General features: G+C 35.3%; 2 protein-coding genes across 3 annotated transcripts; one reads left to right on the plus strand and one right to left on the minus strand.

The window, feature by feature from the left end:
- The first annotated feature begins 146 nt into the window (after positions 1–146).
- LOC109075799 (alpha-crystallin A chain-like) lies at positions 147–5,667 on the plus strand. Its single transcript, XM_019091654.2, has 3 exons — positions 147–537; positions 1,309–1,431; positions 5,002–5,667. The coding sequence occupies exons 1-3, from the start codon at positions 346–348 to the stop codon at positions 5,206–5,208; spliced, it is 522 nt and encodes a 173-aa protein (XP_018947199.1). The 5' UTR covers positions 147–345; the 3' UTR covers positions 5,209–5,667.
- Positions 5,668–7,762: 2,095 nt separating this feature from the next.
- LOC109098088 (serine/threonine-protein kinase SIK1-like) lies at positions 7,763–18,688 on the minus strand. Of its 2 annotated transcripts, none has more exons than XM_042716339.1 (12): positions 18,514–18,688; positions 17,796–17,864; positions 17,352–17,468; positions 16,604–16,667; positions 16,368–16,529; positions 15,930–16,054; positions 15,682–15,805; positions 14,539–14,753; positions 13,563–13,926; positions 10,026–10,283; positions 9,738–9,945; positions 7,763–8,858 (listed from the first exon to the last, which is right to left on the minus strand). In XM_042716339.1, exons 2-12 carry the CDS (start codon positions 17,847–17,849, stop codon positions 8,516–8,518), a joined length of 2,034 nt encoding a protein of 677 aa, XP_042572273.1. In that variant the 5' UTR covers positions 17,850–17,864; positions 18,514–18,688; the 3' UTR covers positions 7,763–8,515. The 2 variants fall into 2 exon arrangements, with proteins under 2 accessions (XP_042572273.1, XP_042572272.1); XM_042716338.1 differs by having other exon boundaries at positions 17,709–17,864.
- Between the last annotated feature and the right edge of the window lie 992 nt (positions 18,689–19,680).

Genomic DNA, 19,680 nt, shown 5'->3' on the forward strand with positions numbered 1-19,680 from the left:
GCCATTCAGGGCTAGACTGTCATTCTCAGGTCAGTGTGCACCCCACCAATTCTGCTGACAGCACTGTTCCCACCATGAGATAATGCCATTCCAGAGAGATCCACTTGTAAGCCTCTCTTTCTGCAGCACAGGTATATAACCAGCAGCTTGCCTTCACTGGGAACGGACATCATTGGGATCTTTGTCAACTGTACCAGCCTCTGACAGCCTCCTCATACCTGCCTTCATTCCACATCTTCTGCTTGAAATATTTCCTCGACATCAGGTGCAAATAGTCACAATCAGGTTGAAATTTGCCAGTCTACGATTAGCTCATCTAAGCTGCGAATTGCCAAGCCTGACATTATGGATATTGCCATCCAACACCCCTGGTTTAGACGCACCCTGGGCTACCCCACCCGGCTCTTCGACCAGTTGTTTGGAGAAAGCCTGTTCGACTATGACCTCTTTCCCTTCGCTGCCTCAACTGTCAGCCCTTACTATCGACACTCACTCTTCCGCAGCTTCCTGGACTCCTCCAACTCAGGCATCTCTGAGGTAATGGACTGCTTTACTGTGAATTGATAAGACTGAGATTTAGAATCTTAAGATGCCATTGTTGTTGCAGAAGACCAATACAGGGTGTTGATTATCACTAAATCAATGATTTAAGTCGTCTTTGTGGCAAACAGCATTATTAGTATCACCTCTAAATGAGTTATATTGTGGAGGTGAAACATGTAAAGCAGCAAGGTTTCCAGAACATTCATTTCTAGAGTTATTCCTTGCAGACTCCAGGAATTAAATTGCAAAAAGACCTCTGAAAAAAGAGCAAACTGAAAATAATGCATAGCTGTGACAGAACATAAAACAGGATTAGGCTAAAATGGAGAAACAAACAAAACTGGTGAATGCAGCACTGTATAAGAGAGAAGAAAAAAAAAGTTGAAAAATTGATAGTGTTCATGGAGAAAATTATCAGTACCTTTTCTGTTAAGTTTACGGAAAGGAATTAAATGACTTAGACTACTATTAATTTAATATTTTGGCATGCGAAATAATGACATAATTAATTTTTTTCATATTACCTGAAGATAAATGCATCCATCATTGCATTGCACAACAGTGTCACTCCAAATGAAACCACAAGTGAAACATGTCATACATGATTCATCTCCACCTAGATGCTGAAAGCAGTTAGCTGAATTAACTGTTTTTCATGAATTTATGGCATTAGTTTTCTCTTAAAAAACTGAAATCCTTATGTATTCTTATCTGCAAACAACACCACATTGATGTCAATCCACTATACTTGATCTTTTTTTGCAGGTGAGGTCTGACAGAGACAAATTCACAGTGTACCTGGATGTGAAACACTTCTCTCCTGATGAGCTCAGTGTGAAGGTGACAGAGGACTATGTGGAGATCCAGGGCAAGCATGAAGAAAGACAGGTGAGGTCACGGCTCATTTGGACATGACAGCGAATGTGTTCAATAAGAATGTGTGCAAGAGAAACTTACAATGAAAATTAATTAACCATCCAAATGTTCTCATCAGTTGCTGTGCCGATTTTTCTGTTAATGGAAGGAAGGTGGTATTTAAACAGGAAAGTTGTAAATCATTAATTAATCTGACTCTTGTTTGTGAGTAATGCTTTATTTACAGTGATTTAGCTTGTTTTACATCACAGTGTTCAGTGAACTATGTAACAGTACAGCAGTATAATACTAGTGTAAGTGCCTGTGTGTGTGTGTGTATGTGTGTGTGTGTGTGTGTGTGTGTGTGTGTGTGTGTGTGTGTGTCTAGAAGGATTATGTAGTGTATAAAAATGCAGTAGCCTATGATAAATTCTAAAGATTGTGGGAAAATATAATTATATAATTTATGCAGTCATTTCCTTTCGCACAATGTGACGAATCATCACAACAAAAGAATAAGACCTTAAACTTTCACACAAGCATTTAGAAATGACTCAGTTCAGACAGACTCAGGGGCGTTTGCAAGGGAGGCAGTGTCTCCTCAAAAAACTGGATGAGAAAATAATCGATATTACAAAAAGGAAAAAATTACTAAGAAATATGACATTAAAAGTATAAAAATCACTCGTTTTTATAAAGTAACACTGTCCAACAGCGACACCCGCAGGTAGAATACTTGCGGAGGCTTGCCTCCCTTCAGCCCATAGACTTAGAACAGAGAAAATGATGGCGTTATTGACTAAATATTAAGTAAACTCACCCGCTTAGATATATCACTGCTATGTGTCACGTCAAAATAAAACTTGAAATGGCCTGAAAACGTGATGACTGTGTCAGCTGAAAATTCAGCGTGATGAAATGAAAGATATAGCCTATCTTTGTGTCTGTGACAGTGTTTACAGGGCTTTTATGACGATGACTCGAAAATAAGTTGACTATTATAAAGAACAGCTGAACATCAGTTTACTGTTAAAAACGTGCAAATAGGCCGCCTTTTTGGCAGAAGCTATTACACTGACTCCGCAATAAACTCAGTGACAAGTTCAGTGGCGTAGATAGTAAAGCGCATAGTGAAGTCAGTATTGATGCCATCGACCTGGGTTCGATTCTGCCTTTTACCAAACTTTTTTTTCCTCCATTTTCAAATCTCATATCACATCGGGTAGGTGTAGGGAGTGCTTATATTGTCGGTGGCATCCATTTAATAATTTAAATTAAATTAACAATTTGTTTTCAATATGTTTTTATTGTGTAGTGTTATATAATGTACAATACTAAGGTGCAGATAACTGCCACTATTTAAAATAAGAAGTATAAATAGCAGAAAATCCTGCTAATTTAACATAGAGTAAATAGAATCTATAGTTATTTGAACTTAGTGTAAATAGCATATCACTAAGAAAATCCTGCTATTTTCACTTAGTGTAAAATGCATCTAACTAATATTAATAAATGCTGTAGAAATGTTGTTCTTAGTTGATGTTAACTAATGTTAGCCTAACTAATGAAGTCTTTCCAAAATATTGTTCAAAATGTTACTGCCTTTCGTTATTATTTTGGAATAAAGGTAAAAATGCATAACAACACTGTGAAATGTATAATTATTATTTAAAATATTAAATAAAAAATAATGTTAATAGAACACAAAATCGAATTATTTTTTCTCTTTTTATTTAATGTATTAAGTGTAACAGGGACATGAATTTGACCTTACAATATATATATTTATATTAATTTCCCTGTTACATGAATGTTACATGCTGTTACTTACCACAGATGAGAATTTTGACAATATATATATATATTATATATATATATATATATATATATATATATATATATATATATATATATATATATATATATATATATATATAACTGCCTCCTCATCTTAAAACACCACCGCACGCCACTGGACAGACTGCACATATTTTTAATGCAGTACCAGTTGTTAAACAACCATAAAAAATACATATTTGAATGCTACTGGGAGAAAGTAATATTTTTAAATGTGAAAGAAATGTATATATACGTGAAAAATCTTTTTGGTTTATTAAAATTTTTATAAGATAATTTCTCATTCATCAGCTATTCATGTTTACATCACTCTCTTTTTCTCCCAGTTGTTTTCTCTTAAGTTCCTTTTCTGTTTTTATCCCCATCCTTCCATCCCCAGTAACTATTTCAGTACTATGGATTCACATGTTTATGTACTCAGTAGCACAGATGAGGAAAAAGTGAGCAGATCTCTCAAAATGTTTGTGTCAGATTGACGTCACTTTTGCGTCACAGCCTGCCACCCCATTTAGCCTGTCCTAAACGCCAGTAAAGGGCTTGTGAGTAATCTTTCCAGGGCTTTACTGGTAGAGTGTTTTAAAATGCCTTGACCCTAAAGCTGTTGTTCTGTCAACAGCATTCACGAGAGACTATGACTATGTTTGGGCAGTGCTTGATGAACCATACTGATATGTACACTGTAGTATATGAGCTCAAATCTACACTAATGTAATCAAGATCAAACTAATCTAAATCTAATCCGAAAGTCAGATGTACAATTCATATTCGTGAGAAAACAGTAAACAGATTTGCAGTAAGATTCAGACTGATTTTGTGTAAAATTCTTAATAACTGAAAAAGGCTTTCTTCAGAGCTAAACTGAGGTTTAGAACTGTTTATGAAAAACATGCCAACGGCTGTCCATCTCTTGAAGGATTACTTTTCTATTCATTACTTTATTATTCTTTTGATTCCTACTTTCGTTTAATCTATTTTTAGCTTATTTAAAAAGCCTTTAAAATAGTACTTGAAAGTGGATCATGACGTTCCTATTTCTGTTCTTCTTCTTACAATAATTAGTCCCTTAGAAGTAAATCTAACCTAAATCTTAAGGTCAGTATACTGATTGCAACCACTTACATTAAAAACATTTTAATAAATGCAATTTTTTCATTTTTTTTTCAGTGACAGATTCAGATTTTCCAGACTCAGACTGATTTAGTATAAAATACTAATAAATGTAAAAGGATTTCTTCAGAAATAAACAGTTTGCTGAGTCACTGTTACCTAAATGTTACCAACATGAAAATTGGTATCTACATCTTTATGGATTACTTTTACATTAATTATATATTATATATAATTTATATTAATTAAACATCAATTTTATATAGACTACATGTATATATAAAGCCTCTAAAATGGTACTTTGAAGTGGATCTTTGCTAAAATAGGGCTTTGGCTCTTATTCTCACAGTAATTCCTGTTTTTACACATTTATTCTTCATTGCAATAATTTGGCCTATTTTAATCTTTCCTGGAAATATTTGAAAACTTTCATACCACACTGAATAGAGTTTTCCAACAACAGAACAGGCACATCTTCGTGGCAACTATGAGCGAGGAGTGTTTGCTCGGGTCATCTCCGGTAATGAGGTGAAGAGCCACAGAAGAAATAATACTGTCTGTACCTGATGGGTTTATGAATATGCGTGTAGCATTTTTTTTTTTGTCATTTTGCTCTGTTTTTGTTGTTTGGCTCCTCAGGATGATCACGGCTACATATCCCGTGAGTTTCGGCGCCGCTACCGCCTGCCTTCTAATGTGGAGCAGTCTGCTGTCACCTGCACACTGTCTGCTGATGGCCTGCTTACTCTTTGCGGACCCAAGGCTGGTGGCATAGAGTCTGGCCGTGGAGATCGCACCATCCCTGTTAACCGGGAGGACAAGACCAACTCAGGCTCCTCCTCCTAGACGGGTCACTCCCCACAGCCAGGTGGCAGTATGGAGGTGTGAGTGGGGCTCACTGGGGCTATTATTTCAGAGGGCATCTAAAGGTGGATTTAAGCAAATCCTCTATTTGTTTATCATTAAACAAGCCCTTCTTCCCACTTCCACTTCAAAGGGTGTCAGTGTATATCTGACCTAATACCTTCTTTCATTAGACTACACTAGCTAATAATCTCCATAATCCACTATGATTGTTTTCATTTTACATGACACACAGGAAATGGATCAGGATGATTGGCTGGGGGTCTTATTTCTTAATCAAACCTCTGCATTCCTCTCTAGTCAGATGATAAATCGCAAACGGTCACTGCTCTGATTTTTGACCATTCTGTAGATATAGGTGATCATTATTTCAAAGTATAATCCTTTATTGTAAAGGTTGGGGAGCTTGGTTAAAACTTGATCTGTTTGAAGATTTCTGATCCAAGGGAGATTCCATCACCTGTAAGACCTTGGCCTTCTCACTTGCTTGTGTCATGACCTCTTTTCTAGATTTCTCTTGTCAATGACTCTTATCTGTCTTGTAGGTTTAGCCCTGTTCTACTCATGACTGACTCCTCAGGGGTCTACTAAAAAGTAATTAAAAAATAAATAAAGTTGTACCATTAACCAATAAGAAAATCTTGTGTGTTGTATTTTTGCTATAATACAAGTCACAACACACATCATACACAGAAAAAAAAGATAACCTGAAAATTATAACATCTACAGGTGCATCTCAAAATAAAATGTCATGGAAAAGTTCATTTATTTCAGTAATTCAACTCAAATTGTAAAACTTTTGTATTAAATAAATTCAATGCACACAGACTGAAGTAGTTTAAGTCTTTGGTTCTTTTAATTGTGATGATTTGGGCTCACAATTAAAAAAAACCCATCAATTCTCAATCTCAACAAATAAGAATACTTCATAAAACCAATAAAAAAAGAAAAAAAATTGTGAATTGTTCGCCTTCTGGAAAGTATGTTCATTTACTGTACATGTACTTAATACTTGGTAGGGGCTCCTTTTGCTTTAATTACTGCCTTAATTCGGCGTGGCATGGAGGTGATCAGTTTGTGGCACTGCTGAGGTGGGATGGAAGCCCAGGTTTCCTTGACAGTGGCCTTCAGCTCATCTGCATTTTCTCTTGTTTCTCATTTTCCTCTTGACATAGATTCTCTATGGGGTTCAGGTCTGGTGAGTTTGTTGGCCAGTCAAGCACACCAACACCATGGTCATTTAACCAACTTTTGGTGCTTTTGGCATTGTGGGCAGGTGCCAAATCCTGCTGGAAAATGAAATCAGCATCTTCAAGAGTGGCTTAACAAGAGGGATACGACAACTGTAGCCAAATTCCTTGACACGTCTCTTGATACATTGACCCCAACCTCAGTCCATTCCTTGTTGTAACGTTTGAGCCGATGAGACATGAGGCGAGCGGATCCAAGTGCAAGCTTTTATAAAAACACAGGCAGGGTCGAAACAATGGCAAACAGGTATGGTATGGGCGAGACTAGAGAATAATCCAAAAACAGGCGCGGTCAATCTCCAGCGAACAATATCCAGACAGGGTAACCCAAAGGATAAATCCATAAATACAGAAGCAAGAATCAAAAACCAGGTAGATAATCCAAGAACAAAACACAAAGGTAAGACAAGGCAGGAAACGAGACAACATGGGCTAAACAATACTTGGCAGTGAATGGTGGTTTGAGACTGAGTTATATACTGACAGGATAACGAGGTAACAAGGAGGGAGGAGCTTATCAATTATTATAGAACTAACAAGATGGGCAAAGGAACAAGGGAACACAGAAACAAAGTGGAACAAGAACATTTCAAAATAAGAGTCCACAAAACCAAGACAGGGGAACATAAACTGGGATCCTGACACTTGTGAAGTTCACTCAAATTCTTAAATCGATTTTGCTTGAAAATCCTCATAAGGCTGCGGTTCTCTCGGTTGGTTGTGCATCTTTTTCTTCCACACTTTTTCCTTCCACTCAACTTTCTGTTAACATGCTTGGATACAGCACTCTGTGAACAACCAGCTTCTTTGGCAATGAATGTTTGTGGCTTACCCTCCTTGTGAAGGGTGCACTGAATTTATTTAATACACAAGTTTCACAATTTGAGTTGAATTACTGAAATAAATGAACTTTTCCACGACATTCTAATTTATTGATATGCACCTGTATATATCGCTGCATCGGCCTAAATACATTATTTATACCAGCAAAACTAATTTATTAGTTAAATCGTACAAATATTTCTTAAAAGTAACTTTTTTTTGCAGGATATGTTACTTTTAAGTAACATAAAAGTTACTTTTATGTAAGTTACATAGATTATAGTGATTACAATAACTGGGTAATAACTAGGTATAAACAACTGAGGGGAAGTCGTGGCCTAATGGTTAGAGATTTGGACTCGTAATCCAAAGGTTTTGAGTTTGAGTCTCGGGCAAGCAGGAATTGTAGGTGGGGGGAGTGAATGTACAGCACTCTCTCCACCCTCAATACCACGACTGAGGTGCCCTTGAGCAAGGCACCGAACCCCCAACTGCTCCCCGGGTGCCGCAGCATAAATGGCTGCCCATTCACTGCTGTGTGTGTGCATTTTGGATGGGTTAAACACAGAGCATGAATTCCAAGTATGGTTCACCATAATTGGCTGTATGTCACGTCACTTTCACTTTTCACAATGAACCTACCACTAAACCTAACCTTAACACATGTAGTTACCTTATATTATCCATTACTTTCATATTTAAGTACATTGTAAGTACATGTAATTTTAAAAAAGTGCAAGCAAAAGATGCCTAAATGAACACAATAGCTCTAAGCATGAATTAGTATTCCACTATTTTAAATTAAAAAATTATATTTATTTATAACCGGTACTGAAATCTTAGCAGGAATATCAACTTAAGTAATTGTCTATTCTTAATGATAAAAATAATGTTACTATTAAATGATGATACAAAAACATCTACATGAGTCATAGTAAACTGTTTAATTGATGTATAATAATAATATATTTATATAAAACACTTGATGGAGAATATCTAGGCCTAAATAACTATAATCATGACAAAAAAGTCCAAGCAATATGAGGTCTCTATAAAACTATTTACTTCTATACAGACACACATCTAGCTAAACCAGATCTAGAGACTATTTATTTAACAGTCAGTTTCAATCACTCACTCTTAAACTCTCAAGCCCTACTAAGTGCATACTACACAAATACTAAACTGTGTATTATTAACAATGGATCAAATCATTGTCACTTAGCTGAGGGTAATACAGTGCCAATGTGAAGCCCAGCCTGAGGCAGAGACTGAGATTGTGGACTGATCTGCAGTCCAGTTTCAAGAAGCTGTGCGGTTGATGCCACAATGGAGGAAGAACAGGAGAGAGAAGATAGAGAGTCCTGAAGAGCTGACTGTGGTGGGAGCCGAGGCTTCTGGGAGCAGGATAAGTGACTGATGGGAATCCTCTCATGCTGAGGTGGACTAGAGAAGCTCTGTGATTCCAGACCTGCACCGTTCTTCACATGATCAGGGGAATGAGCAGGCTGCACTGAGAGAAACTGCAACTCCCTCTGATGGCATGAGAAGGGAACCAACCTACCAAAAAGAAAAAAAAAATCACAATCATATGATATAGTTTATATTTATTAAAATCAGTTCTCTGAACTTTTTAAAATTAAAATAGGTAGCAGAGGGCATAAAATACACCAATTAACATTTAACATCTGTACATAAACCTATTGATCTTGATGTTCAATTTATTTGTTTATTTTTTTTACTTTTCTTAATATTATTCAAAAATTATTTAAATTTTGTATGTACTGTATATACCAAGAGCTCCTGGAAACCAGAACAAATTCCTTGTGTGTTTGTGCATACTTGGTGAATAAAGCTTATTCTGATTCTTTTATAGAGGTCTGTTTGAATTAAGAAATGGATGTTACTTTCAGGCTGTAGATCTGCTGAATATAACATATTGCCTTTATCCTTTACTCTGCTTGCTTCTTGTAGTTTTGCTCATAACTGGAGTCCCCTAATTATGCCGATCACAGCAACATGCTGTTGAAAGTGTGTTGGATGTGTATTATGATTTTATTATTTATGGCTAAGAGAGTAACATTCTATTACAGACACTCTTAATAAACATTCGCTAAACAAGTGCTGGCGGGATGTCTAATATTCTGTAGGAATCCTCCAAACCAGTTACTTGATCCAATAAATAATGAATACATAGTTCCCTTTTGGCATTATTTGCTAAATATTATTATAAAGTGCACTTAAGTTTGTTAAAAAACAGTCATAAAAGTGTCTATTTTTAATTACACTTAAATGGTCTTTTATCTAATTAATATTACATTATATGCAATAAGTTTTAAAAAATGTACTTCTAATATTTGTAGTACACAGAAAATACAATTATGTGCACTTCTTAACTTCTTATTTCCAAGGGTCAGTCATTATTCACTGAATTTTTACCTTTCATTTCTTAAAGAATTCTTCAAGACTCTATTGTGGTGCACCACTGGGAAGCATGGAGGGTTTGTCAAAACCATCAATGTACTACCACTTTGTGGATTGTTATCTGGGATGCACGTGCGTAGCACAGGCCCCTTCAATTCATTCCAACTCAGCTGGCCCTTAATATGACCATTCTTTCTCAAATGAGTTGGGAAAGCCTTCACACCTGAAAAAAAGAGGCAAAGTTGTTTAATCAGCTAGAACTATTACAGTGATAGAATCTGCACTGTGAGCTGTTCCCCTGACCTTGTACAAGTGAGGTATCTGAGGATCTCCTTCCCTCCTGAAAGCTGGGTAGAGGAAGATAACTCTGGTGCCCAAGGGTGGATGAACGAAAGCCAGGATTTCCTAGTGAACATGGATGTAATCCCTGAATCGTGCGGCCACTGGTGTCAGTGCTAATCTCTAATGGGTTGGACACGGTGGTGAAAGTCGTAGAAGCATAAGGAGAGGACTGGAGACAGCAGTCTGAGGTGGAGCCATCAACATGATTTATGACAATACCTGAAGCAAGAAACAGATAATATTAAAAACATAGTTGACAGAAAAAATTAAAATTTTATTAAATTTACTCACCCTCAGATCCAAGATGTATATGAGTTTGTTTCTTCATGGAAAACAGATTTGGAGAAATTTAGTATTACAACACTCGTGCACCAATGGATGCTCTTCAGTGAATGGGTGCCGTCAGAATGAGCTGATAAAAACATCACAATACTTCACAAGTAATTCACACAGTCCAGTCCATCAATCAACTTGTTGTGAAGTAAAATGCATGTTTGTAAGAAACAAATCCATCATTAAGATGCTTTTAGCTTCAAACCATTGCTTCTGGCTAAAATATGAGTCCATAATCCATGAGAACACTTCTTCCAGTGAAAGTCCATCCCCTGTTGTCCTCTAACATCAAAATCCAACAGCATATTTGTTTAGAACTGTTTTGGCCTCTTTTGTCTTGTAAATGGTCTTTAATCTGTGCATATTTTTTCTCCTGATTCAGATGAGACGACTTTTTCACTGGAGAAAGCAACATTATGAATAGAGGACTTGTATTTTAGCTGGTGTCAATAGTTTAAAGTTAAAAAGTCTTAATTATGGATTTGTTTCTTACAAACATAGCTTCTCACTTCACAAGGCATTCATTGATGGATTCATTGTGGATTATTATGATGTTTTTATCAGCTGTTTGGATTCTCATTCCGACGGCACCCATTCCTGGTGATTGTTGTAATGGTAAATTTCTACAATCTGCATCACTTTAATATCAGTGTAATTTATGGGAAGTTAAATGCAATAATCACCATCAAGAATTATAATATTTAATAATTAATGCAATAATTAATAATAAAATCAATGTATACATTCCAAAAAGAAAAGTTAAATTAGCCTTCATATATGACAACAGTTAAGCTGACAATAAGTTATAATTAATGGAATTTGCAGTGAAGACTAATCTAGAGCACAGGTCTCAGACTCAAACTACCTCGGGGCCACTATGCAGGTGGTGTTCTCCACCATATAAAAGAAGTTCATATAACCATCAACAGAGTCGGCGTCAGAGCAGATCTACTGGAGGGGCATTTGATCATCGGCGGGGGGGCACTGTCGTTTGATAAAATATTTTTTTGACGCATTGGCAACATCATAGTAGCATGGAAATCCAGACCTAAATCTGAAAGATCTATATAGAATCTATATAGGTTTTTATCTAAAAGAGGAACAGAAGACAGCGCTGAAAATTGCTGTTTGCGGACCGGATACGGCTCCAATGATCTAAATAGAATGACATTCTACCCTAGAATGTTAGCTCCAATGATCTATCTATATAGAATGTTACTATATATATAATTTTTTTTTTTTTTTTTTTTTTTTACCTGTCTTGATTCCTAATACACAAAAGATGACGATTGTTAGGTTAAACGTTCAGAATACGATTCCATATAAGGTTAGTATAGCCTAGTTCAGCACGTCAGCAAAATGTAACCTATTCTCGCGTTCTACGAGTTCAGTAGCCTACATTTTTGGGAAAATGTACATTTTTGGGAAACGCGCGAGGAATTGCGGCTAAAGTTCATAACCTTGCATGTAGAGAGCGCTTTTAAGAGCTAAGACAGGCTAGGCTACATCGATATCGGGAAACCCGGCCCAGAACAGATAGCCTAAACAACAGAACAGGACAGAAAATAATAATATAAATATAATATAGGCTAAATAAAAAAAAACATAAAATAGGCCTTCAATGAATAGCTATATATTTTTATACTTAAATAATTAACAAATTACGACGACAAAAAAAAAAAAAAAAAAAAAAAAAAAAAAAAAACACTGAATCAGTTTGAAGCTTTTGAAAAACCGGCAAAAAAAAAAGTCCCCATCAGACAAAGTTTTTTTCGTATAGATGTTTCTGAAAAACTTAAGGCTTTTTTCTTCATAAAACGAGTTGGACATCATCATACAAATGTCTGCGTATGGACCAATTAAATCAGAAGACTAAAATTCGCCTGCAGAGAAGGATGTCAGAACAATAATGAGCCACTCACACAAGGTATAAGGTTTAACTGATTTTTTAGTTTTTGATTTGCGTAGAATGCAAATTTTGTAGAACTTGAGAAATAGATAAAGATAAAATAAAATACAGGAAATGGAAAAAAATAAAATACAGAAAATACAAAGTGTGCTTCAACAAATAAAATAATTTCTTTAAACACCGTTTTTTCTTAGGGTTTCAAGGACTTTAAATACTCTAAAGGACTCATTTTCTAAACAAAATAAATAAAGGACAAAAATAAATGTATATTCTGCTATTACTTTATGCTAATACTTGTTTTTAACCTGGGTTACACTCCTCGCAGCAGTTTATGCACGCACCAAGCAGAAATGACATGCATAAGCCCATATATCTTTACAGACAGCCAAGTATAAAACACAAATGCAGTTAGAACCCACAAACATTCATCAACAATTCACCTGCTTTTTTTTAAATTAGCTGCTAACAACTGTCTATAATATAGACGGACAAACTGTTCTTCAACTTGAAATGGATTTTGCGCGCGCGCTGCAAATCAAATGTAACAAGTTTACTCGGCGACCAATAAGCATTCACCATGACGAAGCCTAGTAACGTGCCATGAACAACAAAAATTATGCATTTTCCCCATTCTGTTTATTTTATTTTATTTAAGTTACAGTTTGAACATTTAATATTAAAATAATAAGCCTGTAGGAGGGGCATCAATGACCGCTAGGGGGGGCACGGCCCTCGAATGCCCCACCACAGCGCCGGCACTGGATATTACATTGGTCACTGTTGCTATGGTAACTTGTAAAAGAGTTTTTATAACTTTGAATTTGAACTTTAAAGTTTCTGGCACTGTTAAACAGTTATGTACAGAAATATTCAGAGTTGAGTGACTCATCTCATCCTCACATCTAGCACATTACTCTGTCTGCATTATTTTAAGTCAAGTAGTGACGTTTGAGATTGTACTGTGTGGAAACTGCAGTTTACTAAAGGAAGGTAGCAGTCCTATCAAGCAACTACAGCCATTGTAATCTGGTTTGAAATGTCAATTTATTTACATATACTGTATAAGGACTAAAATGGCAAAATTAAGTGGTTAGCACTGTGCACTGCATGAACAATGGAAACTGTGTGCAGTAAATTAAAATCTAAATAAGTATATATTGTGATGATGGAGGTCTTCGGGTGTCCGCAATATTTCAGTGAATTGACCAATCATAATGAATTTGTTGTCATTTCTTTAGAGATTCTTTCAAACTTACTTGGCAAGCAGGAATACTTCTGGGATGCAGAGGCATCTGGGGTAGTGTGTCTGTGTGATTTTCTGGACTCCACAGAAGGACAGTCCAGGGCTTGATCCTCTTTCTCCTCCTTTTTCAAATGCCCCACCTGTAACTCCTTATATGCTGTAGTCTCCAGCTGACAGGCAGCAGAAGCAGAGCGTGCATATTCTAGTATGCTGAGATCCTCCTCCAGAGGCAGCACCATCCCCTGAGGAGAGTGACATGGTTCTTTCAGCCACTCACTTCCCAGATTGCTTTGCTGCAGTGCTTGATGCTTCGTCACTCTTTCTAACAGCAGGCAGTAGATAGCAGAAAAGTGGTTGAAGCTACTGTTCTGAAGAGACTGAATAAAGATGCATGTTTTTAGTCAATAGTCAATTGAAAATGCATGAAAACACTTAGTTAGCATCTCCTTCCCTACACTGAAAAATGGTAACACCTAAATGAACAGGTTTTGTAAAAAAAAAAAAATATTATTTAACATCAGGGTACCACTTTTTGCAGTGTGCTATATGCAGAAAAGAGTTCCAAGCTTTTGAGCCATAAGCTTTTCGGAATTAGAAGTTTTAATGAGGCATTAAGCAGAATTTTAATTCTAAAACAGAATATTCCTCAGATCATTATCAGCATTTGTTGTCATTTAGATATTTAGTCAATTCTGTTGTCATTTATGCACTGTAATGTCATTCTAAACCTGTGTGACTTTCCTCTGTGGAACATTAAAGATATTTTGGGAAGTCTTTTTTATTTATACAATGGAAGTATTTTATTCATATAATGGAAGTCAATGGTCATGTTTGGTTTTCAAACTTCATCAAAATATCTTCTCTGTTATTCCACAGACGAACAAAAAGTCATACAGGTTTGGATCAACTTTAGGGTGATTAATTGATGACAAAATTTTCATTATTGACTGAGCTTCCCACACAGAGCTTGATCCAGAGAGGCTCCTCACCTCTATGGTTCTCTTCCTGTCAATTCCCACTGTCTGCATAATACTCAGAACTGCTTCATTGTAAGTTTCCTGAGCCTCAAGGCAGGAAGAGGTAGAAAGGGACTGACATAAAGCCGAATGATCAGCCTGCATCCAGCGATGCTGCTTGATTTGTGCCACACTGAATCTCTTAGAAGGGTCAACAGCCAACATTCTCCGTATAAGGCTTTCACAGTCTGTGGAACGAGGTAAATGGCAAGGGTTAAATAAGACAAGATTTCAGCACACCACATCATGTGATAAGTGTCAGCTAAAGGAATAGTTCACCCAAAAATGAACAGACTGTCATCATTTACTCAAACTTTTGTTGTTCCAAACCTGTATGAGGAACAACATAAGTGTGAGTAAATGATGACAGACTTTTCATTTTTTGGTTAAATTATCTCTTCAAGCCAAATGAAGTCACTTTTATTTATATAGAGCTTTATACAATACAGATTGTTTCAAAGTAGTTTTACAGGGAAAAACAGGAAAAAAGGATTTAAACAGAGATGCTGTAAAGCAGCTTTGAAAAAAAATCAAGTGTCATTGTTAAGATGAGGTCTGCTTAGTGTTGATTCAGTTCAGTTCAATTACATGTGTAAAGATCATCAACTATGAAATGAGTTCAAATCAGCTGTAAAGCCGCTCTGTAGAAAACAGTGATGCCATCATCCAGCTCAGTTCAGTGCTCATTCAATAGTGTCTGTACAGTCAATTCAATAATATTGTTGAATATTAAGTGTCCCCAACTAAACATGCCAGAATGGCAAGATTTTAAAATAATAAAAACAATAAAAATGAATACACAGTTATTATAGCCATCAAATTGTGAACTGTGTGGGATTAAAAATCAACCTAAGTACATGAATTTACACCAACATCATTTTTATGGTTAAATCAAGTAGAAATAGCTTTGAACCTGCACTTTAAAGGGCTATTTCTACTTGATTTAACCCATAAAAATAGCTTCCTTGGTATAAAGTAATGTATTTAGTTTGATTAAGTGATACTAAATAATATTTTTACTTAAATAAAACCAGTTAATTTAGATGTTACCATTATTAGGTTACCATTTTTTTTTTCAGTTTCACAAGGGCCGCTCTACATATAGGAGGAACATACCTTGTGACATGAAGAATGGCACTCTGAAGCGTCCATCAGTGACTCTTCTTCTTAAGGCAGGGAGAGTAGTGCCATCAAAAGGTAGTGTGCCACAAACCAATACATACAGCAGTACTCCCATACTCTAAGAGGCAGTAGGGAGACATTCACATTTCAGACACTTCCTTCATGCCCAAAAGCAAATTGAATTTATTTATATTAGACTATTTGTTAAAGTTCAGTGAGTATACTCAAGCTGAAGATCTTACCCAGATATCCAAGGATGGTCCCTCATATTCCTTCCCCTCAAAGACCTCTGGGGCGGCATAGGGAGGACTCCCACACCAGGTAGACAAAGATTTACCAGGAATATAGAAGTTCCCAAAACCAAAGTCTGAAGAAAAATGGAGCGATACCGTATATTACTAGCCATGAGGTATTAACAATGGGCACTTGTAGCAAAAGTAAGGTTTCTAACAGCACTTTTGACTTCCTAGATTAATTTGTCTAATAACAATGTCGACAAAAATGGAGGAGAAATTCACAGGATAAATCTGTCACTTATGTCATGTTTGATTATTATTACAATAATATCAATTATTATTACAATTAACTTACATAACAATTCTAATGATTTACTTTACTAAAATAATGGTTTAATTAAAAAAAGTGATGCAATAAAAATAGAAGTACATGATCTTTCTTACCTGCCAGTTTTATATTAATGTTACTGTTTAGGAGTAAATTTCCTGCTTTCAGGTCTCTGTGTACAATGTGATGATTGTTACAATATTCTACAGCATCAAGGATTTGCCAGAATTTACAACGAGCTTCTGCCTCACTTAGATGACCAACTGAAGTAAGATAATCTTTGAAAGAGAAAGATAAGATAAAATAAGATAGAATACAGATTTTTAGGTTAAAAGATTCTCTTTAGGCTTACCAAACATCTCTCCATTCTTGGCATGCTCCATCACAATATACAGCATGTCTTTAGTCTCCATAACCTATAAATTCCAAAAAGTAAAAACATGAATTCTTCAGACTGGTAATAAGCAGTCATTCTTCATAAAGAATCGAAATGTTTTAAGGTATAAAAATTTCAACTTTTTGTCATGGCAGAATAACATGTGCACATGCTTGACACAAAGGAGCTGTTTCTCAAGAGAACATAGGTTGGAATCCTGGATCATCTTCTGATTCCATCTCCTTTCTAATGTCTGCTCTTTTCTGTACTCTCCATTAAAAAGTCAAAATATCCATAAAAACTCAAAATGTATGCATCTAAATGAATTTTGAACTCAAATGTTAAATTATTGAGAAAGCAGTTGTATTGTGACCTTTCCATTGTGAGGTCATTATTTTCCCTCTTCCACATACTCCTGAGAGACCAGTGTAGGGAGGAAGCAGCAACCATGGGAAAGTCATGGTGCATTAGGATAATGTAAGCTCATTGTAAACTGGCTTACTGCTGGCTTAAACTAGTTAAGTGAGGTGAAACTCAAAGGTAAATACAGATAAACTATCAGTTTAATAAGAGAATCAGTGAAAATACAAGACATCTTAAACCCTAATTTCAAATGAACATGGATCAATAAAGGTGTTATTGACCAAGGTCTATCAACACTTTGTGTGCCTGAATATATTACACAATAAATCATAATGAATGAACAACACAAGCCCACACACACCTGGTAGAGCTTGATTATGTGTGGGTGCTTCAAAAGCTTCATGATCTGAACCTCTCGTTTAATCTTCTTCAGGTCAGATTCATCCAGTCGAGTTTTATCAATGATTTTTATGGCAACCTGTTAAAGCACAACCAAAGAATAGGTTTGTTTATTAAAAGTAAGAAGTTAAATTACTTAAACAGGCCTATGTGTAATAAAAAGAAGTAAAATAAATAAAAAGGTAATTTAACATGAAATAAATGAGCAGTGACTTCTATTACATGTAGCCCAGAGCTATCAGCATATTTGTTCGAATTATTGTAAATGTATATTGCAGAGGAAAAGACTTTATAAAGAATATCAAAAACCACAACATACCTCTGTTTTGGTGACTTTATGTCTAGCTAGTTTGACTACAGCAAAGTTTCCTTTGCCTAATGTCTTGATGATCTCGTAGAAACCTACTTGCAGTGGTCTGCCGGAGTGGTTCACCACTTTTTCCTCTGACAAAATCATCATTGTGACAAAGTAGGCCTAAACAACAAGATCAAATAAGCCGTTATCACTGACACTTCAGTTAATATTTATTAAATATTTTATATTTCAGTTAATATATTAATGTATACTGCACACATTAAGCTATACTGAAATAAAAGGTGTTTAAATGTGAAATAAAAGTGTGTTGTTCACAAAGGGTAACGTTACACTGGGAAAAAATGGTAAAACTAAAACTGTTAGGCTAACATCTAAATTAACCGGTTCTAAGTAGCCTACATATTTTGTACTAATACCGCTAAATCAACCAAAATGCATTTATATAGCCTACATATTATTATTTTATATGCGTTAAGTCATGTAGAAACATCTTTTTGAAGTAACAACTTCAGATTATCAGTTCTCTGAACCGTTCTGGCAAGGTTCTCTTAAAGTTACGAACAAACGGCATTGCGTCAAGTTTTCTTTAATAATGTTCTCAAAACGTCAGCACAAAAACGTTATTCATGTAACGTCTTCTTTTTCTTCTAAAACGTTTTAGTTTCAGAACATTCAAAAGTAATGTTCAGCTTCCTTAATATTCGTAGCCTATAGCCTAACCAAATTGTTAAATAAATAAATAACGTTAAATAAATAAATAAATATTAATAGCTTCAAAGAAAAAAAAAAACGTTCTGGTTGTAATTACCTTTTGGAACGCCGATCTTAATCCATTTTTATAAAGTTCTCTTCATATGCTGAACATTTTCAGGAATCCTTTAAATTAAGATAATAAGCCTGTTTTAGAAGTCAATATCCAAATTATTTTCTTGTTCCCTCATGAGCAGTCAGTCATCTCGCGCTGGGCTGTCATCATATCTCCAACAACCATAGACGTTGGAACAGGGGGGGCGGGGAGGCCGGCCGCCCCCCCTCTCTTCCCCACCCCACCCCTCTAGGGGTCAGCCAGCTGTTTTTTTTTCGTTGTTTTTGTTTTCCGTATATATATATATATATATATATATATATATATATATATATATATATATATATATATATATATATATATATATATATATATATATATATATATATATATATGTATGTATATGTATATATATATATGTATGTATGTATATATATATATATGTATGTATGTATATATATATATATATGTATGTATGTATATATATATATATATATGTATGTATGTATATATATGTATGTATATATATATATATATATACGATATAAAAAAAAAATATACATACAGAATCTGAATTAAAATGTGTTTGATTTAAGCCTACATTTCAAAAGTTTGTGTCATAAAATTATATCGCGCATACAGCTAACGCGATCGTTATAAAGGTGTTTAAACAACAATACACTTCCACTTGCATGTATTTGACAATCGGAATATCAGATATTTTCATGCCATAGCTAACACATTTGTGAATATTCTGAATAAAAAAGGAAAAATTACATAAAAGCAGATCATCATTCATTCGTTCATTTCAGGGGTACTATTTAATTACCATTTGTGCATTTCATTCATTGCGCCTTGACACCAGTTCAAAAACTGAGTCCCAAAAGTCCGCGTAAGAAGCATAACACGTACAGACTCCATGTAGGCATATGATTCGCTCTTTTGTTGTTCTGTTTTCTTTCAGGATCAAAAATACAACAAATGAAAGCGTTTATCTGTATTTCCGACTGATGAGAACTATGCATATACATTCATAAATCAGTCGATTTTGTATTTTTATTATGAGATATTTTATTCTAATGTGATCAGTGATTAAAGCACTGATGGACCAAAGAGCGCGCATTTCGACATTTGCAGTAAAAACTTGAAATATAAATTCTCAGAAAATGC

The sequence above is a fragment of the Cyprinus carpio genome, chromosome B1 (genome assembly GCF_018340385.1).
Source record: "Cyprinus carpio isolate SPL01 chromosome B1, ASM1834038v1, whole genome shotgun sequence".
NCBI classification, from domain to species: Eukaryota; Metazoa; Chordata; class Actinopteri; order Cypriniformes; family Cyprinidae; genus Cyprinus; species Cyprinus carpio.